This window comes from Vulpes lagopus, chromosome 9 (assembly GCF_018345385.1).
Source record: "Vulpes lagopus strain Blue_001 chromosome 9, ASM1834538v1, whole genome shotgun sequence".
NCBI lineage: Eukaryota > Metazoa > Chordata > Mammalia > Carnivora > Canidae > Vulpes > Vulpes lagopus.
Window position 1 is genome coordinate 4,309,591 of NC_054832.1, and position 23,794 is coordinate 4,333,384.

Genomic DNA, 23,794 nt, shown 5'->3' on the forward strand with positions numbered 1-23,794 from the left:
TTATGATAGTCACACAGAGAGAGAGACAGGCAGAGACACAGGCAGAGGGAGAAGCAGGCTCCATGCACCAGGAGCCCGACGTGGGATTCGATCCTGGGTCTCCAGGATCGCGCCCTGGGCCAAAGGCAGGCGCCAAACCGCTGCGCCACCCAGGGATCCCCTAAATTGTAAATTTAAATAGAGGCTTTTTCCCTTCTCTGGTTGTAGAAAATGTGGCAGATATAGAAAGTATATGCAGAATAAATTTTAAAAATCATCCTGAGGGCACCGCCCAGCGATAACAACCCATAACTCAGCATGGTCACGGCTGTCCCCCTGCTGTCACCCATCAGCGTTCGTTCTTCTTGCTCTTCCCTCTTCCTTTCTTCCTCTTGGGTCCCCATGATGCACGCACACGGGGCGCCGGCGCTCTCCATGTGCTCCGTTCAAGCCGAGGCAGCCTTACCTGCCGTGACGGGAGCGTCCCGCTCCCTGGGAGATAACCGGGGCAGGATTTGGGATAGCTCTTCCCAAAACCACTTCTCATCTTTTCATATCTTCCTTTTTCACGTGTCTTGCTTTCGTTTTGCCAATCTGACGGCAAATGGCCAATGGCGTTTTATTGTGGTTTCCACCTGCGTCTCCCTGCTTCCACCACAAACAGCAGTCCTCGAGTTTGTTGATTGACTACCTGACTTATTCCCCTCCGGTGACTGCTGGTCCGTAGCACTTGCTTATTTTTACGATCATGTGGTTATTTTTACCCCTAATGACTTTTAGCTAATATGTATATATTCTGAATACTAACTCCTTATTTGTTGTAAGTTGTAAATATTATTTCCTGATCTGCCAAGCACAAACCATAAACTAAAAAACAAAAAAAGAGAGTAAACTTGAATACCTGAAAATTCAAGAAATGGTGATGGGGCAGAAAGCAAAACCACCATTAAGTTAGAAAGTCTTTTGTAACTCACGTTGTTAGGTAAAGGCTAGATTACACACATTGCCAGTGTATGTGGATTCCTCACGACGAAGGCCGGAGGGGGGTGGCCAGAGGGCATAGGCGGAGGGGAGACAGGGCCGAGGGAGGCGCCCGCGTGCAGCCCTCTCCAGTCCACTCGAGTGGCGCCGTGGAGGTCACGGCCACGCACGGAGGCGTTCTCTGGCTTCGCAGGGGAAACCAGGCGGCGCTTCCTTCTGCATGAAGCTGCTGAGAAGGTGGAGTAAGATAGTAGCTGTGGGACCAAATCGAACGAGGCAATACAGTAAAATCGAGTAAAGCTACACGGATCGCCCCTCAGGTGCTGCGAATTCCAGTGGGTGGAGCGTCCCGCTGGGCCCGGGGCTGTCCTCAGTGCCCCCGCCCCGTTTCGGATCCAGTTGCCCCATGGGAGCAGCCGCGATGAACACCCCCAGTTCACGGGCAGACAGGAGGACACGGCTTGAGAAGCTGAGTGGCTCTTCTGAGGTCGCAGGCCGAAGCACGGCAGGGGTGGGGTTTCTGCTCCAACAGCCCGTCCTCAATGCCCGTTTGCCAAGCAGATGACCGCCTGCTGGGCATGGAGCTGCGGTGTATTCGTGACGCAGATGGGGTCACGGCAGGCCCCACCAGCACGCGCATTACGCTCACCAACACCGCCCCTCGAGCCAGGGAGGGGGCATGGCTCCCCTGTTACAGGTGGGGAGACTCCAGCCCAGAGGCAGTAACTGGTTTGCTTCAACCCCTGTCCCTGCCAGCCCCGAGGCCAGTGTGGGGTGACGCGGGGTGCGGGACCCGGGCCAGGCCTTTCTGCGCACAGGTGAAGCCTGCAAGAGGTTGAGACAGGGCAGGGCGAGCTCAGGGCCGCCTCTGAGGACGTGCCCTGGGGCTGCAGGGAGCAGGTGAGTGGGAAGGAGAAGGAGGGGTGGGGTGAGGTGGGCCAGCAGGGGACCGTGAGAGGCTGGGGGCCTCCTCAGAGATAACGAGGGTCCTGGTGCCTCCTACTGGGGCTGAGGGTGCAAGAGAAATGGCCTAGCAAGCAGGTGGGCCCTTAGGCCGGGGGACGGGGTGAGGGTGCCATTGAGCTGGGGGTGAATTAAGGATCCAGGTATCGGTGGGTAGGGGCGATCCTGGGCTCTGAGGGTGAGGCTTGTCTGGGACCGTGATGCCGCGGCCCTTCCTCTGTCCCAGTATGGAGACCCCGTCAGCCTTCCCTTCCCGTTTCTGCTCCCGCGTCCCACACCTCTGCTAGCCTCGGAGTCTCGGGGGAGTGGCTCAGGTCACTCTCGGATGCCGGGGGGGTTCATTTCTCAGGCCCTCCATCTGTCTGGGGCTGTCTCGTGGCTGGTGCCAGCCCTGGGGACCAGCAGCGGCCACCCTGGCTCTGAGCAGCGCAGCCCCAGAGGGACACTCTCCTCTGCAGGGCCCACCCCGGGTGTCTCAGGCTCACTGCTCTGGGGCTCTGGCGCCAGCCCCAAAGCTGCCGTTGGTGTTTAGGTGAGGGACAACCACGGAGACGAGCCCACTTGTGTTCTGACCCGGAGGAAGGAGAGTGCCGCGCTCTTGTCCTTCCATCGCTCTAGCTGGCGGGGCCGGCGTGCACCCCACCTAGCGCAGGAGCACTGAGCGTGGCACGGAGCAGGGGCCCCTTACTAGCACTCGGCCTGGTGCTACTCACTGTGTCTGAGCAGCCCGCACATGCTCCCCGGGTTCACCCACCTTGCAGCCCCAAGAACTCGCTTTCTGCATTGTCCCCACCTAGCTAGGGGTGCAGGCACAGCGCGATCCAGCAGCTTGCCCAGGATTGCCACACTAGTAAGTGGTGGAGCAGCCTTCGCAGCCTGCCCTTGAGGGAGGTCTGCATTTTACCCTGTGTCTGGGACCATGGGTTTGTGTCCTGCCTGACGCTTAAATCTGACGATCACTTTGGTCCCTTAACTGGGTTCTTTTAACCCATGGTGTGGAGTCTGGGGGCTTGGGTGCGTCCCTTTCAGTCCTTTTGTCCAGGGCATTAGCTGCACATCCGCCTTGTACCCAAAGCTGGGAATCCCAGAACCTCTGACATCTGTCCACAGAATACTGCACCCACGTCCTGTTTCCTGTTGGGTTTCTAGATTCGAAATAAATCCTCATGAAGTATGTGGCAGGACAATCAGTATATTCCTCAGCCTGGTGTAAATCTCGCAAAATCTGGGGTACTCTTAACCACATGGTCCAGGGCCTTGGACACAGCACGAGAGACCGCAGCTCGCCGCAGTCCTCCCTGTGACCCACATAGGGCTCTCTGCCCCACTGGTCCTTGCCCAGCTCTGCAAGCGGACGTCACCACCCCCACCTTACAGCAGAGGAAAGCAAGGCTGGGGCTGGTGTGCTTTGGGCAGCTATCATGGGAGAAGAGCAGGGCTGGGACCCAAACCAGATTCCAAGCCCCCGGCACCCCTAGTGGCTTCCCCGCTGCAGCCAGAGAAGGGTCACGAAGCTGCAGGTGGTGGACTCTGGAGGGAAGCCGGGCCAGGAACACCACCCAGGCTATAGTTCAACCCAGAGTTACTGGGGGCATCTAGACCTGAGCAGAGTTCTCAGGGTGGAGTGGGGGCCAAAGGGACGTCAGCAGGTGGACTCCTTGGCTCATAGAGGGAGCAGGTGAGAGGTAGGGGCAGTGTGGTCAGGGAATGGCAGGCTTTCAGGCCATTGGAAAGGGGCCCCTCTGGCTCCTAGACCATCTCACCCCAACCTGGGAGCACCTCTGCCGGGCCCGGGCCATCTGTGCTCTGCCCCGACCCTGCACCTCTGCCTCTTTCTTCCCCATCCCTGTCCCCGCAGCCCTTGCCAAAGGGGCCAGCTGCTAAGAGTGTGTGCACTTGCTAATGCAGAAAGCAGGACCCTGTCTTTAAAACAGGCCTTGTTCAAAAGCACAATTATGCATTTTGTCATTTTCTCCTCCGTCTGTGGGCTGGTGTCTTACAGGAAATAGAACAGACGGACGGGTGGAATTGTTAAGTGTTTGTACAGAGCCAAGTCAGTGAGGAGGGGAGTCGTACCCCCACGGGCACGCCACGGCCAGGAGGGGGAGGCCAAGCAGCCGACCACCTGCCTGGCCAGTTTGCTGGGACATTCCAGGTACAGCAGAGGCCAGCCAGAGGAGGGTGAAGGGAGTACAAGGCCAGGGGCACTTAGCATCAGCGTTTGGTAAAAGAAGTGCTCCTCTGTCCCCTGGTTCAGCTCAGGTTCCCTTCAAAAAATGTTTTGCATGCACGCACGCATCCACCCAACCATTCATTCTGTGCTTCCGGAACTCACCGTGTGCCAGAAATGGTCCTGGTGTTGAGGCTCCAGTCTGCCTGCAGAGTTCGTGTCCTAGTAGGGGAGGCAGATTTTAAGAAGTAAACGGAGAGACACAAACACAGGGACGTTCCGTGGTAGATGTTACTCAGATGAGCAGGATGACGTGCAGAGTGACAGGTGACGGGGCCTGCACTCGGGTGGCGGTTATGAAGATGGGGCTGAGAGCAGCCAGCATAGCTTTGGGGGGTGACTAGGAGTGTGCTGGCTCTTTAGGGACTTTCCAAGAAGAGGGACAATGTGCAAAGGCATGGATGTGGGAAACCGTGAGGTCAGAGGTACAACATGAGTGTGCAGTGAAGAGAAACACACCTGGGAAGGCAGGCAGCGCCAGGGCCTGGGGCCCGATGGTTTTAGAGAAGGCTTGGGTTCTATCTGCAGACTGTGTGTGTGCAGATGCATGTAGGTGTGTGCATTTGTGTATTGTGTGGGTGTGCATGCAGATGCATGTACACGTGTGCATTGTGTGGGTGTGTGCATGTGTGTATATGTGTGCATATATGTGGGTGTGTGTATTGTGTGTGGGTTGCATATGTACACACGTGTGAGTGTGCGTTGTGTTTGTGCATATTTGTATACGTGCACGTATGTGTGGGTGTGTGTATTGTGTGAGTGTGTGTAGGTTGTATATGCACACATGTGAATGCGTGTGTTGTGTGGGTGTGTGCATGTGTGTATATGTGTGCATATATGTGGGTGTGTGTATTGTGTGTGGGTTGCATATGTACACACGTGTGAGTGTGCGTTGTGTTTGTGCATATTTGTATACGTGCACGTATGTGTGGGTGTGTGTATTGTGTGTGTAGGTTGTATATGTACACGTGTGAGTGCGTGTGTTTGTGCATATATGCATATGTGTGCGTATGTGTGGGTGTGTGTATTGTGTGAGTGTGTGTAGGTTGTATATGCACACATGTGAATGTGTGCGTTGTGTGGGTGTGTGCATGTGTGTATACATACGCATATGTGTGGCCGTGTGTATTGTGTGTGTAGGTTGTGTGTGTACACGTGTGAGTGTGTGCATTGTGTGTGTGCATATATATACGTGTGTATATGTGGATGTGTGTATTGTGTGAGTGTGTAGGTTGTGTATGTACACATGCGTGTGTGCGTTGTGTGTGCATGTATATAATATGTGTGTGTGTGTGTGTGTGTGTGTATGTGTGGGTGTATCCTGTGGGCCTGTGTGTGCATAAACGCATACATGCACATATGCATGAGTGTATTATGTGGGCGTGTGTGCAGGTGTGTGTACGTGTGCGCGTGTGCACACGCGTGCATGCTGACACCAGAGCCCTTGTAAGGTGCGTTAAGGGACCGTGGTGTTCAAGGGGATAACACGGGCACATTCTGACTTTGCGGAGTCGACTTGAGCAACCAGGAGATGCCTGGAGGGGTTGAAAATGGGCACTTTTCGCAGCCGTTCGGAGCCAGTTGTGAGGGCACCAGTGGGGGACTTGAAGGAAACCCCGCGGGGGGGCCTGGGGGAGGAGGTGCGTGGGGGGGAGGATTCAGGGGTGAATCCTCCGTCTGTGCCCGCTAGCCCATAACCTCTAACCTCCTTGCTCTTGGGTTGTCGCTTCTAGAAGCGGGCGAGCAAGTAGGTGACGCGTGGACTCCCCCCGAGGCTCAGCCCAGGGAGGGGAGCAACCCCGAGGAGCAGATGGGGCCTGACCCCTGTGCAGATGCCAGGGCCCTCCGGGCTGCTACATCCCCCAGACTCACCCTGTCCTCATTACCCTTCCAGTTCGACCTGCAGCGGATTGTGATTTACTGTGACTCCCGACACGCGGAATTGGAGACTTGCTGTGATATCCCCCTGGGCCCGGTGAGCAGCCCCCGTGTGCAGGGAGGAGTAGGGGTGGGGAGGTGGGTCCGTGGGCTCCCTCCCGAGGGATGGGGTGTCCAGGGCCCAGGAATGGGCATTCAGGGGTCGGGGGTGCCACCCTCAGACCTTGCCTGACAGGAGCCCAGTGTCTATCAAGAGCAAGGGCTGTTTCCAGGGCACCCAGGGTGGGGGTTGGGGGGCATGCAGGTCCCCCTGGGGCTTCTGAGGTCCCAGGCTGCAGGCCAAGCTGTAGGGCCCGGCTCTGGGGCGGGGTGGGAGGCAGAGGCTGGCAGCCCGGCCCTGGGAAGGACCGACCCGTGCTCGTGAGGGGAGGCCCTGGCACTGGGCTGGTCCGCAGAGGGGAGGAGGCAGCTTGCAGGCAGGACTGGGAAATGAGAAAAATCAGAGATTTTCCTCTGACCCACAGGTGGGTCAGCCTCTCCCAGGGACCTCTTGGCCTCCCTGCCTCCACTCCCTTTCAAGGCTTTCCCTCCCCAACCCGCTTAACAAACCCCCTTCCTGAGGCTACTTGGAGGGCGGGCTTAGCGACAGGGCCTGGGTCCCAGGGCTGTGGACGACATCCGCGCAGGTGCTCGGTGGCCCTGTGCCCAGGACACGGGTGGTGGAAGCCCCCAGTGATCGGGCTTTGGAGTCAAGTGGGCCTGACCTGGAGAGAAGGAGAGGAGGTGAGGTGAGGCCTGGGGAGCAGAGGGAGGGCAACAGGGAGCTGGTGATGGTGAAGAAATGAGTCCTTACCAAGCTCCTGCCGGGTGTGAGGCACCGAGCTGGCCCATTGAATCCTTCCTCACCGCATCACCGTGGACGCACCCTTGTCCCCATTTTGCAGAGGGTGACACTGAGGCTCAGAGGGATGTGCGGCTCCTGTACCTGCTGAGAGGCCAGCCACGTGGCTGATTGCAGGGTGGCCCAGGCCCTTGTGACTCCAAGGCCTCAGCACCCAGGCCCTGCCACCCGACCTGACCCGACCTCGCCTCTGCTCAAGCTCAGGCTCCTTCGGTTCCCGGGGAGCGGTGCCTGCTGAAAAGCGAGGTTCGGGCCTCCTGACCCCCTGGGATTACCTTTCAGTGCCAAGTGACCGTGCTGATGGAGCCTTCGCCGCCGCCCCTGCGGCCTCCCACGCCCGGCAGTGAACAGATCGGGTTTTTGAAGACCATCAACTGCTCCTGCCCGGCTGGAGAAAAGGTACCCCCACAGCCGACCGTCGGCCGCCGGCCCGGAGCCCCCGAGCTGAGCAGGGCGGAGCGGTCAGCAGTGGCAGCCGTGCAGCTGGGAATTTCCCATCATGCACGAGGCTGGCCAGGGCAGGACGGCCCCGGGCTCTGGGGGCCTCGGGAGGCAGGGAGCCCTTCTTGCTCCTGGGACCTCTTGTTCCTTGCTGTTCCAGCTCAGAGGAGGGGAGCCCCCAGACCCGTTCCTGTCCCCCTGCAGCTAATGTCTCCCTGAGGTTTCCGGACTCCTGCTGGTGGGAGGCCGGTCCCTCTCCACGCCCTTGCAAGTCGTCAGAGCAGATCTGGTTTGCCAAGGAGGCTCAGCGTAGGTGACACAGAAATAGAGTTTGATGTACCTAGTTTCTGGTTTACAAGCTGGTGTTTCCATGAACACCTCCAGCACCATCCACTAGCCTGGATCGAACGTCTCATTGAGTTCCCAGGGCCTTCATCTGTTCTGTTTTCCTGTAGACCAGGGGCCTTTTTGATAAGAAAGAAAAAAAAATGTTTTCTACTGTTTTTGAGCAGAACAACTTAACCAAGCACACCAGGATGGTAGAAAGCAGAGCTGTGCTGGGGAAGGCCCCTGTGAGGTTCTGCTGGACCCCGTAGGCGGGGGCCATGGCCAGCGGCCTGCAGTCATGTCCCACGCTGTACCCCGCCCCTCCCCAGCTCGGGGCCAGCATGCAGGAGGAGCCCAGTGGCTGCAGGGCACGAGGCAGACAGGAAGGAATGTGCAGCCACGGTGAAGCTCGCTGGAATGACACACTTTCCATGTGCACTGTCCTAGCGGGCAGGGCCCCTCCTCCCCTCCCTCCTTCCTTTCTACCCGGAGAGCCAGACCTGGGGAGACGGGGAGCCCCCAGGAACTCTGAGTCACGTGAGGCTGGCAAACCCTGGCCCGACTTGCCCAAAGGAGCCAGCTCAGCCTTCCTGGGAGCTGAGGCTTTTTCTGGGCGGGGGTGAAGGAGGAAGTACCCTAGCCAGGTGCCCACTGGCTTAGACTGGGAGACATTGGGCAGGGAGCTGGGGTGAACCCCCAGGACTGGATCTCCACCCCTCCCCTGCCCCTGGGTTTCGATTAAGGGCCTCAAAGGAGAAGGGCGCACGTGTCATGAGGTTTGGAGGACTAAGCGCTGCGCACAGGGCTGCTGTCCTGGGAAGGCAGCCAAAGCTAGTTCTGCTCTGTCCAGGCTTTTCCCCCACCCCGAACCAGGCTGTGCCCTGGGTGAGTCCCACTCAGGCTCCTGTGGCCCCAGGCAGGGGGAAGGGACTCCTAGGAGAGAAGTCTGGGCTCAGAGAGGCATCCACCCCCTGCTCCCACTCATCTTCCCACTTAAACACCCCCTGGTGCTCCCCTCCTACCCCCACCCCACCACCCTGTGTGGTCACAGAGGGTCCCCAGATGTCTTTCTAGCACCATCCTTCTCCACGTTGCTCCCCCAGTGTCCGGGTACCAGGAGCTGCTGGTCCCTTGGAGGGGTCACGGCCTTCCTTGTCTTGGGACATTGGCATATGTAGTATCTGCTGGACCGCCTCCCTTATCGGGCTCATGCTGGCCCTTCTCTCAAGATGTCCCCAAGGAATGCTTTCCTGAGCACCTTGTTGTCTACATGGCTCCCTTCCCTCCCCCCCACCCTTCCATCATTCACCGTGCAGCCATGCACCTGCTATTTCCAAGACCCTACAACCCAGTCCTCTCCCTGTGCTGCTATCATCCGTGCTAGTGATCCCATTGAACTAAAAATGTCCACCTGTTTTTAATTTCCACAAGGTAAGTTCCAGATGCAGAGATCGGATCTTGACACGTCCATATGTTCAGCCATTGGTGTGTATAGTCTGACATTATTAAATGGTGGATCATTATTGAACTATTGGGTGCGTGGGTCAAGGGGTGAAGGATGACGGGCGGGTGGTGTCTGGACAGCTTGGGAGGGAGGGATGAAGGACACACCCTGTCTCACCGGCAGGACAAGGGCTTATTTTTCAAGATGATCTGTCACCTTGCAAACTCTCAGCCTCAAAGCCTGAGCAGCATCACCCAATAGCCCATTACTCTATTCATCAACCTTCCCTTCTGTTTGACAGTAAACAGTAAGCACCCACTGCGTGCACAACACTGAGTTTTTAAGACACGTAGCACATGGTGCCCAGAGTGCTTCAATGTGCTTTCTGGCTATGGTGCCCAGGAGCACTGAGGCGCACCCAGCCCGGGGAGCTGGCCACTGGGCCTGCTTTCCATGCACAGGTGGGTGGGAAGGGGGCCTCTTCTCCCTCCCTCCAGAAGAGGCCACACGCAAGAGCTTCAACAACCACCTCATCATATGGGGTTGCCTCTGTCTCGTCGTCTTCAGTTCCATAAAACATGGGGCACACGGGAGATCTGAGGGTTCTCTCCTGGGACCCCTGGTCACAGGCAGACTTGGCCTCCAGTGGTTTAAGCCTTGGATTCGGTTTTTCGCTTCCATTATTCTCGTAGGTCCATGTACCTTTTGGGTCCGCGTTTCCATCTCTAGACCCAAACATGGTGCTCGTGAACTGTGTTCAGGCATTCCGATGGCCACCGTGTGAGCTCAAACAGACAAAATATTACCTACCTCATTTGCATATGCAAATGGCATCTATGAATGCATTTTTTTAAAAAAGAACATGTTCATGAAGTAGCTAAGTATGTAACCGTACCCAGAGCGTTTTTAGTGACGTGTGGTAGATGCACATAAATGGATATGGCGTCGCCTCCTTTTTACTAAGGTGGTGAGATTTATGCACATTCAATTGTTTGGGTTCTTTTTGCTTTGTTCTTTGTTTTTAAGATTTTTATTTATTTATTCACAAGAGATGCAGAGAGAGAGGCAGAGACATAGGCAGAGGGAGAAGCAAGCTCCATGCAGGGAGCCCGATGCAGGACTCGATCCCGGGACCCTGGGGTCACGCCCTGAGCTCAAGGCAGGTGCTCAACCACCGAGCCACTCAGGCGCCCCTATGCACATACAATTGCATGGATCGTGTTACATTGGTTTCTAGTGTGGCAGTATTTACACGCACCCACAACTTAAGAGATCAGAATTCTTAATCTAGTAATCAGATCCTTTTTATAAATAGCACATATGTTAGAAAGCAAATGATGTGTAGACGTAGGCTACAGACGTGTTGCTGAATAATAACTATAAGAACCATTAGTGGGCCACATGGCATTTTTTTAAAGATTTATTTATTCATTTATGATAGACACGGGGGGTGGGGCAGAGACACAGGCAGAGGGAGAAGCAGGCTCCATGCAGGGAGCCCGATGCGGGACTTGATCCTGGGACTCCAGGATCGCGCCCTGGGCCAAAGGCAGGCGCCAAACCGCTGAGCCACCCAGGGATCCTCCCACGTGGCATTTTTAACTAAAGCGGTGACATCGTCAGGGTAAAGGTAGCCTGTGGGTACCATCTTGTTTGTCCCTGTCTTTAGTTCACCGATGACGATGCTAAAGTACCCGTGTACTTGGAGTTCGTGAACAGGGGCTCGCAGCCGCAGGAAGCCCCGTCCAGCTGCTGACCACGCGTGGCTCGCTCAGAGACTGGCTTAGGAGCCTGCGGAGGGCTGGCCAACTGCGGAAGGCAGAGGGGGGAAATGAAATGGAGCCTTACTTCTTGTTTCTTCTGTCCTTCTTCCTCTAGGGTGAAAAGGGCTCTGGTGGCCCCGTGGGACTCCCTGGCCCAAAGGTCAGTACAGGCGCAGCTCAGGGGTGCTTTGCGGCCCACGGTGACCTTGGCTGTGCGCTCTATGGAGAGATGAAGTGTCATATTAGATGACTGTCCTGCGGTGTTTGTTCTGAGCTTGTTGACGTGAAGTCTGGAGCCTCTGCTTCTCCATTTGAGGACCTGAGCTAGAAGGGTTTGGGTCAGAAAGTCCTGGCTCCAGTCCCATTTGCCCCAGGGGGCTGACTTCTCCATGGTCAGCTAATTCTGCATCAATCCTTTTTGGCTTCTGTATTCCAGAAACTTTGGGGCTTGGGCTTCTAAGAGTCTATTTAGCCTGCATGTAGTATTTCTTGAAGTTGCATGAAATTCTTCTTGCACAAATTTTCTGAACTCACTAGTTGCTGGAAGCCAGGTGCCTCCACGAGGGCCACCTCCATCTTCCATCATGCAGCTCCCTCTCTGTTTCCACCGCTCCCCTGGCTGCTAGCGTTTCCAGAGCTGGACAGGGCTGCCTTCTCACATCGTTACTTTGGTCTCAGAAAGCTGGGACCCAGAGAGATGTGACTTGGTCACACAGGCGGGCAGAGGAGCTCAGCACGATCCAGAAGCCGTTACCTGGCCTGGTGTTTGAAAGAAGGGCTGAGTGTGGTGGTGGAAATGCCCAGAGAGGATGCCTCCCCTTCTATCTCTCTGTCTTCCATCTCCCCTTCCATCTCTCTGTCTCTCTCTCCCTCCTTTCTCTCGCTACTCCCCTCTGCCGTCCCTCTGCTGCGCTGGGGAGCATGGACACACACGTGCACACACACATGCATAGACGTACACGCACCCCACCTGATGGGCTCCCCTCCCTTGGTGCCAAAGGAGAGCAATTCAGAGTGGTCCTGGGTGCCAGGTGGCCCTTGCGAGAAGGAGCCCAGGGGTTTATGCCTCACTGAGCAGCCCCCAGGCTGTCACCTCAGCTTCTCAGCTGTCAAATGGAAGAAAAGAGCAAAGGTGAGAAGGTCTGTCTGAAGCAGCGGTTGTCTATGGAATGACCGTGTTGTGTGGTGGTTGGACAGACCCAGGGCTGAGCAGCCACTTCAGCAGGGAGGACGCATCCGGGGGCAGGAATGCCAGGGAAGGACAAAGACACTGACACATAGAGGGGAGTGTGGCTCCTTGGAGAGGATTGGAGATCCTGGCTCTTCAGCCTCACCAGTCACATTGTCCCAATCTGAGGTTGAGACTCCAGGTGAACACCTGTGGCTCCCAGTGGCCCCATTTACCCAGTCACATGTCACGGTCTGGAGACTCCAGGTGACAAGGCCCATTTGGGCGCAGGTACATTCCAGTGAATGAGGGAGCCCTGTTTCCAGGGACCACAGGCCGGTGGCAAGAGAAAATTGACAGAGAGGAATAGGGTCCCCTGTGGGGACAGCCAGGGTGGAGGGGCCCAGGGGTCCGGCAAGATACGGGGGAGCTGCTCGGGATAAAGAAGGCAGGGCAAGGCCAGGACGGGCCAAGGGAGTGGCCCAAGCAAACTAGCTATTTGTTCTGAGAGTGTATGAGGTGGGGGTGAGCCCAGATGAATTTGCACACCAAGACGGGAGAAAAACAGACAATACTGAGGGCTCCTGTGCTGGGCACCCAAGCCTGTCGTGGATTGGATCATGGCAAGGGAGGAGACGGCTCCACCCCACATGCAGCCCTGGTGAATTTTTCCTCTTGCAAACACTCTTTGCTCCTCTGCTCACCCGCCCGTCTTCACGGAGGGCCCGGGGCCTTGTGGGCACACTGGGCGTACAAAGAGCATAATCAGGGGACCCAGGCTGACTTCTGGCAATTTTCAAAGCACCTCATGCTTTCAGTGTTATGTGTGCTCATGACAGCGTGCCCATTTCACAGAGGAAGAGCCTACGGCCCAAGGAGTAAGGATGCTCTCACAAGAAGCAGCAGAGCGGGAGTTTGAACTCTGGGGCTTCTCACCCCCCTTCTGGGGCTGGGCCATTCCTGGGGACGAACGCATTTTGCGTTCACCCACTCACTTTCTCAGGATGTTCTTGGTTCTGGAATAAAGACGTTGGGGAAAGTATGTAGATGCTTCCTCCTTCTCCGGGGGTGGGAAGTGTGGCCTCATTGTGCACTTGGCAGTGACAGAGTCAGCCGCTGCCAGGGAGTCAAGGCCAGGTGGGCGGTGGGCAGCCTGAGTGGGGGAGCCCTGTCACAGGACCTGACCCAGGGCTCTTCTCTGGTTTCCACCCTGCAGGGAGACATGGGAGCCACTGGGTTGCTCGGAGCTCCTGGACCCAAGGGAGAAAAAGGCGACACGGTGAGTATAGGGCTGGTGTGGGCGACCCCATGCTTCCCCTAACGAGCTCGTCCACTAGAATGCATTGAACACCTAGTTGGAGCCAAACAGCTACACACTGCCTTCGGAGGTCCAGGCTCCTCTCCGTGGGCTCGGGAGTTCCTCCCAAGGTGGCCCCAGCTGTCGCTCTAGCCCTGTCCTGCACCCCCATCGCCACCCCTGGGTTCTGTGCACCCATATTGGCAGCCCGGAGTCCCCAAACTGGTCACTTCTCACCGGCCACTGCACATGCTCTTTCCTCCACCAGGAATAACTTCGCTGTCTTTCCACGCCTGGATTTCCCCTCGCCTCCTCTTTCTGACTGGCTCTTATCTCCTTCCCATTCTGACTGAACTGTGTGTGCTTCCCCAGAATATCCCAGTGACCCACAGGAAAAGAATCAGGGAACAGGGGCTGCCTGAGTTGGGGAGCAGGGATCGGATGAGCAAACAGAACCTGCAAAGTAGCCATCACAGTGATAGAGGACAAAGGGAAATCATTCTTAAAGGAGGCAAGGCAGGTCTTGTGACAGCATGACAGCATGTCAGCAAACACAGCATATCCATAGAGGGAGAAATTTCTAAAAAAAAAAAAAAAGAAGAGAAGAAAAAAAAACCTAGAAATTCTAGAGCTTAAAATTACAACTGGAAGGGAAAAAAAGGGGAATCAGTGGAGAGGCTCAACAGTTAGGTATGAACTGGCTGAAGGAAGAGCCAGCGTTCTTGCAAACAGCTCAACAGTGATTATGTAATCTGAAGACTAGAGAGAAAAAAGAAGGCAGGAAAATGAGTAGAGCCTTGGGGTGCAGAGTGTACTTAATGGGAATGCCAGAAGGAGGGAGGCAGGAGAAGAAAGTATAGTCAAGGAAATAATGGTGGGGAAAAAAATCCCAAATTTGGTGAAAGGCAGTAATCTACACATTCAAGAAGCTCTGTGAACTCTAATCAGGATGACACAAAGAGAGCTATTCTAGAAAGATTGTCGCCAAAATGCCAAAAGACAAACTTTTGAAAGCAGCATGAGGAAAAATAAAATGAGTCAACGTGTTCGGAGAAAGGGCAGTAAGATCATTCACTGACTGACTGTCGGGGATGGTGGAGGCCAGAGTACAGTGGATGACAAGCTCAAAGTGGTCATCATGACAGTGTGCATTTGGGCGTCCAGCAAACAGGTGTAGTAACAGGCATGAGATCGGGGGAAGAGGCACTGAAACCACGTAGGGAAGCGGGTCTTTAGAAATCTCAGTGGAATCAGTATGAATCTGAAGTAGGTCGTGATAAGATACGGTGTGTATGGTAAACCCAAGAGCAACCTCTACCCAAATGGTTCAAAATGTACAGGGGAAGTGCCACTAAAGAGACTAAAATGTAGCACTAAAAAATACTTAATGCAAAAAACAAAACCAAAACAAAACCATAAAGGAAACATAAAAGACAGGAGGCAGAAATGAAAAGTCAGATGCATACATAAAACTCTCTCTGTCGGTAATCATGCTATATTTTCAGGCTAACACAAAAATAAGACCCAACTCTATTGTGTCTACAGGTGATATCCTTTCTATTTATTTTTTTAAGATTGTATTTATTTATTCATGAGAGAAGCGAGAGAGAGAGAGAGAGAGAGAGAGAGAGAGGCAGAGACACAGGCAGAGGGAGAAGCAGGCTCCCTATGGGGAGCCTGATCCAGGATTCGATCCGTGGACCTCAGGGTCACGACCTGAGCTGAAGGCAGATGCTCAACCACTGAGCCACTCAGGTGCGCCAGGAAATACACTTTAGACTCAAAGATGCAAATAAGTTGAAAGTAAAAGGATGGAAAGTATAAATTTTGAAAATAGAAAACCTAAAAATTCAGAGTGACCGTGCTAATACCAGACAAAATAGACTCTAAAACCCAAAATTTGCAGAAAGAAAGAGGGTGTCTTATGTTGATTAAACTGTCAGCCTTTCAGAAATTGAGAGCAGTTATAGACATACGTGCACCTCGCAGGAGCCCCAAACACGTGAGGCAAAATGTGACATAATTGAAGAGGGAAATAGGTAAGTCAGTGGTGATGGTTAGAGACCCAAGGGCCTCACTGGTAGTGATGGGTAGAGTGGCCAGGAAGCCGGAGAAATTGGGACTCTTGGGCATTGCTGGTAGAAAATGGTGCCTCTGCTTTGGAAAACAGTCTGGCCGTCCTTAAAAGGCTGAACAGAATCACCGTGTGACTCAGCAATCCACTTCTAGATACGTACCCGAAAGAAATGAAGACATATGCTCGTACGGAACCTGTACACAAATGCTCAGTGCAGCATTACTCATAATAACCAAACGGTAGAAACGACCTAAATGTTCATCACATGACGAACGGATAAATGAGATGTGTGTCACCTTCAAGCCGTGGCAGGTTATTCTGCAGTAGGACAGAGCGTCGATCCATGATACACATGGGTGGACTTTGAAAACACTTTGCTGAGAAGTCACTGGCTGCGAAGCCAGCTCCAAAGCCCACATATCATATGATTCTGTGTATATGAAATGTCTAGGAGAGGCAACCCTATAAGGACAAAATAGATTTGTGTTTGCCTTGGGTGGGAGGTGGGAGGGCAGGGGCGGGGGTGGCCACTGGAGGGTGTGCAGTTCTTTCTCAGCTGATGAACATATCTTAAAGTTGATTGTGGTGCTTGTTAAAACTCTGTAAATACACTGAAAACTATTGCATTGTGTACTTTAGGTGAGTTGTGTAGTAGGTGGATGACATCTCAGTAAAGATGACATCTAAGGAAGATTTTATTTATTTATTCATGAGAGACACAGAGAGAGGCAGAAACACAGGCAGAGGAGAAGCAGGCTCCATGCAGGGAGCCTGACGGGGGACTCAATCCCAGGGCCCTGGGATCATGATCTGAGCCAAAGCCAGACACTCAGCCACTGAGCCCAGAGCTAAAAGGAGATGCTCAACCACTGAGCCATCCAGACATCCCGACATCTAAGTAAAATTAAATGGGGTTATACCCACGAGAATGAACCCCCAAGTAAGGGTTATCATCCCTTTTGTAAGATGCTGGGCAGAGCTGATGACAACACTTTCAGACCCTAGGTGGTGCTTCCGTGCGTGACATCATACATGGAGATGCTCTGTAGTAAATCTTGACCTCCTGCTTTCCTTTTCTAGGGCAGAGGACCTTTTTTCCCAGGAGAGAAGGGTGAAAAGGTAAGCATCTCCCTTATATCGCTCTTCCTGGGGCTGTGCAGCTGGCCAGAGAGCAGGGTGAGGTGGGGAGGATCTGCGTTTGGGAGAGGAGGTGACACCATTGTGCTGCTTATAAGATCCGAGCAGAGAGCAGAGGCCTCCTGGGCTGAGCGAGGAGCCTCAGTGTGCAGGGTCCCCGGACCTGAGCGGTTGATGTGTACATCCTGGCCAGTGCTTCCCAGCAGTGACGAGCATGAGCGAACACAACTGGAGGAGAATGTTCGTGTAGGCCATGGGTGACCCAGACAGTGTCTGGAACAGAGGGTGCTCACTGGGGTGCATAAGGAGCGGGATGCAGAGCTGCAGAGGGGTCTGAGGACCAGCCTGCAGGGCGTTAGATATCAGAGCGTGCTCGGGCCTCATCTGAAGTTTGGAAAGACACCAAAGGGTTCTGTGCACAGTCAGACCTGCAGGGAATGTTTGAGTATGAGGTGCCAGATGGGTGTGAGGGGAGAGACCAGAGGAATTTGGGGAATCGCCAAGAGACTTGTGGAAGTTCCGAGAGGAGATGACGAGCTGCTGCAGGAGGAGACAGGCAGAGCAGTGGAGGAAACAGGAGACAGACCTGTACATGCTCCCCCTAAATACGAATGTTACACCTTCTTTTACCTTCATCATAACAAGCACAGATCCTAGGACCCAGGGCTTCCTTCTGAGGAGGAAAGCTTTCTTAAGTTCTTAGCCTGTAAGGAGAAATAAGAACCAGAGTGTCACTAAAATGCCATATTTCACTCCCACCAGCTATTAAAAATGTACCTCCTGTGTCCCAGGAGAGACAACCACAGGACCTCCTGGCGGGCATTTGTGCTAACATCTCGCCAGAGCGCAGGCACTTGCAGACCCAGAACGCAGTGCCCAGGGCCCTAGAGGGTTTTCCTCAGCCCCTCACATAGGGCCAGCTGTACGAGCAGGTGCCACTTTGTTCCATGACCTTGGGAACAGCTTTCCCATGGCCAGCCTGTCCGCCCCCAACCTCCCCCCACCCCCCGTAGGTACCCTTTCATTGCATACTTTCACACCAGAGATTTACTCTCCAGAGATAAATCAGAAATTCAGGGCCAGAAATTCAGGGCCCATGGTTCAGTCAGTGTAATTCAGAAGGGAGCCTGGAAGCACCCACGTGCCATGTTGTAGGCACAAGGTGAACTCGGTTATCGTACTGCTAAATAACTCAGCGGCGTTCAGGAATGCAAAACCACGTTTAGACGAACGATTAATGACCTTGAAAATGACAATAACATTTTTCTAATTTTTAAAGCATGTAGGAAAATATCTATACAGTAGGAACCCAGTTGTGTGTGTGCATGTGTGCAGCTATATGTGAGTCTGTGTGTGTGTGTGTGTGTGTAAGAGAGATCGAGAGATCGATTCTGAAGGTGAAGCCCCATGGTGAAACAGGGTGGAAATGCTGAGGGTATTTACCTTCTCCCCTACGCTTCTCCGTATCTTCGTTTATTCCGCAGTGAACTCCTCCTTTTTACCCCCGTTAGAAGGACAGGTACATGCGCGCACACACAGTATCTCCTACGCAAGGATACGGAGCGGTCTGAGACCCTGGGACACCGCCTAGTGGGACACGCAGCACAGGGGGACTTTGCCATCAGTTTTCCAGTCTGGGTCTACTGCCACCTAATGTGGGGCTGGCAGTGGCCCCCGTCCATGGTTTCTGGGCAGTTTACTAGCCCAGCACCTGGAGGGAAGGCGCTCAAGTTCAGCAACTATTTTTATCTACTGGCGCTAGCCTGCTAGGTATCTGTGGGCCCGGGGCACGGGCATTAGCAGGACACCCAGATGCTCCTGTCGGGACTGGAGCTGCCGGAGCCCTTGAAGTCAGGGTGCTGGGTCTGGGCGGTGCTCGCTAAGTGACACCAGCATGCATCTCCGGGACCAGCGTGTCCTCTGGCTGCTGAGCTGTCCTCCTGTGTTGGCGTCGCCAGGCAGGAAGTGATGGGCCTCCCTTTTCCTGTGAGCAGCAGGTGCATCTCAGCCTTGTCTGTTCTGGTTTAGCTCAGAACGGGCAGCCTTATTCTCCTGATGGCTGCAGGCACCTCCCCGGTGCCCCCCGGATCCCCGCCTGCAACACCAGAGTCGGGACCTGGCCAGGTCACAGGTGCAGCCAGGGAGCCCTCCTCACATCTTCGGGGCTTGGCAGGACAGATGGGCAGCCGCACAGACTCCAGCATTTCTGGCTTTGTCCTTGGTTGACATTCTCTTGCAGTGGAACATTTTTAGCAAAATCTGAGTCTTGATTCTGTCCCATATTAGCTGTGTGATTCGGGGTGAGTCACCTCCCTCTCTGGGCCTCTGCTTCCTCATCTGTAAGAACGAGGGGGTGGGATGGGATGATGCATAAAGGCCCTTGCAGGCGGCAGCTCTGAGACTTGGTGATCAGCCCACCCCAGCCAGAGCCCCTGGGACTTTTCTGTCTACACCCCCAGCCCCCCAAGGATGAGGCAAGGCCAGGGTGGGTCAGGAGGACCGATAGAGTCCACAGAGCAGAGGAGGCCACCGGTGACTAATGCACTTGGACAGGGCCCAACACACCGGCTTGCCCACTTGAATCGTCTCTCCACAGCAAGTGCATCATGCGAGGGGATTGGATGGACTGCAGCCCAGTGGGTTCAGGAATCGTGTTTCTCTGATTGTGCTCATGTGTCCTGTATTCCTGGCGTGTAGTTAGCCACCGTGATGATGTGTGTTGCCCTCCGTGAGGCCCGATGTGCCCTGCACCTTATGTCTCATGATGAAGACAGTGCTTTAGGAGGGCACTGCTTATGCCCATTTCACAGATGGGAAGAACAAAGCTTAGTGGTCAAGTGACCGGCCCAAGGTCATAGGTGAGTGGGATGGTAGGAAACACAATCAGTGGTTATTGTGAAAGCGAAGGGAAGCTGCAGGGCTGATTGAAGCTCCCCTTCCTCAGCCACTCAGGAAATTGGCTCCCAGAGAAGGTAGGGGACGGGCTCCAGGTCACACAGCTTAACAGCTGTCAGAGGTCCTGGCCTCCTGACTCTCCTGGGCTCCCCATCAAATGCCCAAGACCATTGAGTGGCGCCATGTTCCTCGGCTGCTTCTGCCCCTGGTCTTGGAAGCTAACCTCCTGTCTGGTTGCCATGTTCACCATAGGTTTCTTGGGGCCAGTCTTCCCCCAGTGTTTTAATATATATGAAATCAGGCTAAGGTAAGGGGGGAGCAGCCTCTGAGGGGAGGCCCCATAGCTGCTGCCCACAGCCCAGGCATTGGGGCCATAAAAGGATGAGCCTCCCAAGCTTCAGGGAGGCAGCTGACATTAAGTACCTGCTTGCCCAACAGGCGGATGGATGAATGGATCTCGGCCCTCCGCCATCCAGGACGGAGGGCCAGCTCGACCCAGTGCAGGGGGTGGTGGGGGGTGGGGGGTGTCACAGAATGTGGTGCAGCAGACCCAGCTTCAGAATCTGGCCGCACCTCATGCTGACCGCATGTCTGTCCTCGGGCTACTCTGAGCCTCAGTTTCCTTTTCTGTAAAAGGAGGGAGGGGGGATGATAATGGTTCTATCACATAAGGTGGGGTGGGACTGAGGGAGGGAATGTGCATGAAGGGTTTGACGCAGCGCCTGGCACGGCGAGCTCTCGAGCTGGTGATGCTCTGTTTATGTTCCGCCCATAATTTTCAGTTAATTTGCAGCTGGCTGGGTGGTGGTGATTGGGCTGGTTCCGGTGGAGTCGGAGGGAGCAGGGAGGGGTCATGCCCTCCGTGCCCTCCGCCCTTGCTTCTTCCCTCGCAGAGCAGATTGACCAGCACAGTAAGACGCTGGCATGAGGGCTCCCTTGGGTGGGCCCCGAGCTGGTCTGGCCACCGTGGAGATGAGGTAACATTAGCTGGATCGTGAGCCCCACTGGTAGAAAAAGATTTAGAAACCACAAAAACAAGTCCAAAACGTGAGTTTCTGGTGAGCTTACCAGTCGGGGTGCATCCTGAGCTGGGGGTCCCTCTGCTCTGGGGACCCAGGCCGCCAGGGAAGAAGCCCGCTCCCTGCCTGCCACCCCCCACCCCAACCAGCCGCTGGGTTGCGTCCCTTTCCTGGGCCCACAGCGCCCTCTGCTGCCTGCGAGCCGGCGCGTCCGCTCCACTTTCCCTCTGCTGGGCTCCCCCCCAATGTGACGGTGGGGACGTCTCTGCTGTTCCGGGGTTGTCCTCTTATTCCTTAGAAACCTGGCACCTGGGAGGAAGGAGGGAAGAGCTAGCCTCGGTTCCAGGCTCAGGTGATGGAAAGAAAGCAGGTTCGGGGAGCTGGGCACACGTGGTTTGGCTCCCAGCTCTGCAGTGGCCGGGTGACCTTGGGCTGCTGTCTCCCTGAGAGCCTCAGCTTCTCATCTGTAAAGTGGGAACATTGAGGCCTGTTGTGGGTAGGGCGTTGTGGGGATTACAGGGGGTTAGTAATGCCTGAGAAAGCACCTGGCTTCGTCCCTGGCACGTGCTCGGCACGTGTAAAAACGCTGTCCCTTGCCTTCCTTGTGTTTTTTCTGCTAGACGCTACTGCTAACATCCATACAAGAGTGACATGTGCTTCTTTAAAAGATAGTATTTAAGGACCCAGGACAGGAGCAAGGGTGTGAGTTCACAGAGCTCTAAAACCAGGTTGGTTAGAGCCCTCCCAGGGCTCATTCACCCCCTTCTGCAGAGGAGACGTGCACGAACTCAGAGCGTGATCTTCTTACCTGGAGCAGCCAGGTTGTGGCCTCCATCCCCCACACTGTTATGCACACTGAGGACCCTGCCTGGGCCGTAGGGGATGGAGGAGCAGAGGATGCTCACGTCGGCACAGCACACTGAGAATTTCCTAGGATACTCCGTGTTACAGTGCATGGTGGTGGTGGTGGTGGTGGGGTGCGGTGCTACAAAATGAGATTAAAAAAGTGTCTAGGAAATTATCATGAGCATAATTCATATGAAGGGTGGAACAGAAGCAGGAACAAAATTACCATGAGCTGACTCCATTTTTTATAAGTGCTCCTGACAACTACGATGGCGACAACCTCACGGAGCATCACATCACAGCAACCGGATGGGCACAAGTGAGAATTAGGAACACCTCGCCACAGGGAGCTAGGCCTGCGACGTGACGCAATGAGATACAGCCTAGGAAGCCCCACGTTGCTCACGCATAAAAGGGCGCGTGCGCAGGGCAGACAGCCAGCACACCTGGGTAGTGGGATTTGGGGGGGTCATGTTAATTATTCTTGATGCTACCACATCTGTAGACATTTAACCAAAGACTAAGTCGTAATATAATGAAAATCCTTTTAAGTACAAGGTGTTCGTAATTGTTTACGCGTGAAATCCCAAAATGGTGTAATTTTGGAGGAAAGTGCCCTCTCTCCCAGCAAGGGGGAGGGGGAGGTCTGCTGAGCACTGGCGTGACGGCCGGTGGGTCCAGAAGGTGGAACATGGCAGTGGCTGAGGGTAGGGCATTGGGACCTGCTGCATAAGCGTGGTGGGCCGGCGGGGGGCATTCTCTAAAGTTCTCAGTATCTCAGTTTACCTGGAAGATACTAGAACCGACCGTGTGTGTTCTCCTTCCATGGCCCTGAGGGCTCAGTGAGGGTATCCAGGGGAGAACTTTGTAGGCACCTGCTAAATAACGGCTTGGGCAAGCATTAGCAAGAGTGAGGTGCAAGCTCTCCGGGCACGGAGTACCTGAGCACGGTGACCAGTTGGGGCACATTATCTAAGTTGGCTCAAGCCAGACAAACTCAGCACTTTTGCTTCGAAGCCTAGAGACAGATGTTCTTTCCCCTGGGCTCACGGCCGTGAGGATGAGGACCTTGACATCCCTGCAGCCATTTTGCTGCGGTGAAGTGAGCCAGTCGGCGCAGGGCGAGGTGATGCTCAGAGGTTGGGCCTCAAATGGATCCTTGTCGGGGATATTGCTGAGTGATCACGCAGGCAGCGTCTCCAGCTGCTCAGATACACGACGCGATGCTTTGCTTGCCAGTGTTGTTCTCCTTATGACCAGCAGCTGGTCTTAATATTAAAATTAGAGTGGGGTTGGGGTCCGGAAGGGGCCTCAGGTGGGACTGGCCGAGATCAGGAGGTGGGGCAGGGCTCCATTTCCCTGGGGTGGAGCACAGTAGGGGACAGCATAGGGAGAGGGCTCCAGAGCCCCTCATCAGCCCGGATCCCACCCTATAGGCAGCAAGAGCACCTGAGACCCGCAGGGGATGAAATTGGGGCAGAGTGTCCTGTAAAGCCGTGCTTGGGTCAGCAACTCAGTACTCAGCATTTGGTAGAAGGGGAAAAAACCCAAAAACAACAACAACCAGAAAGTCCTGTCTTAAGCATTTCCACAGAAATCCACATGGCAATAAATAAAAGTTCCTATGGATTTTGTGCTCAGATCCCACAGTGTGGTACACCAGGAAAAAAATATATATATATATTTTATATATATATATAATATATATATACACAAGTGAATTTAAGAAACTCAGCTGAATTTTATTGGGCTGGCTGGCTCAGTAGTGGACAGAGGTTTAGGCCATCAGTTCCTCATCTTTTATGGTTTTCTTCAGTTCTTGTCAGGGTCGTAAACCTGACAGGACAAACGTGATAAAAGAGGAATCTGAGTCGAACGAGTGGCCCAGATGCCGCCTTCTCAAAACTTCAGCTGAATGCCCTGAAGAGGATGCCAGAGCTGTGAGCCGCGAGCCCGAGCGTCCTCGAGGAGAGTCTTCATGTGATGGGGCATCGCAGGCTCACGAAATATGATGCCAAGTGGGAAAGTGAGGAAGGAGCCTGAGGCCGTCGTGGTGAAGTTAAGAAGGGGTGTTGGGAAGCCAGGTTCATAGGGGCCAGCGGAGGCAGCCTGGCCCCCCAGGTTCTGTGCATGTTCCCTTGAGGACGAAGCAGGCCCTTCCACTTCTCTGTGGACCGTGAAGCATCCAGCCTCTCAGAAAAGGCCCCTGGCTTCAGGGAAATGGGGGACCCGCCTGCCCAAAAATGCCTACCAGCAGTGGGGCCCGATGCCTGGAAATCCTGAGTTCCAAGGATCTGTCCTCTGGCCTACACTCGCCGTCCTGTTGGAAACCTGCAAGCGCAGGTGAATTTGCATTTGATTATAAAATGGGACAGATTCCCCCTTGACCACTGTGCAACGCCACGTAAAGTCCACGCATTTGGAGTGCACTTCTCACCTGCTGTGTGG

The 23,794-nt window shown here is 54.6% G+C and overlaps 1 protein-coding gene across 1 annotated transcript in view; it reads left to right on the forward strand.

Moving 5' to 3' along the window:
• COL22A1 (collagen type XXII alpha 1 chain) overlaps nucleotides 1–23,794 on the forward strand; it is a 243,170-nt gene that overhangs the window by 49,380 nt on the left and 169,996 nt on the right. The window contains exons 7-11 of the mRNA XM_041769448.1: nucleotides 6,048–6,128; nucleotides 7,215–7,331; nucleotides 11,023–11,067; nucleotides 13,292–13,354; nucleotides 16,530–16,568. Of these exons, the coding sequence (XP_041625382.1) occupies nucleotides 6,048–6,128; nucleotides 7,215–7,331; nucleotides 11,023–11,067; nucleotides 13,292–13,354; nucleotides 16,530–16,568 (345 nt within the window). The remainder of the gene's footprint in view (nucleotides 1–6,047; nucleotides 6,129–7,214; nucleotides 7,332–11,022; nucleotides 11,068–13,291; nucleotides 13,355–16,529; nucleotides 16,569–23,794) is intronic.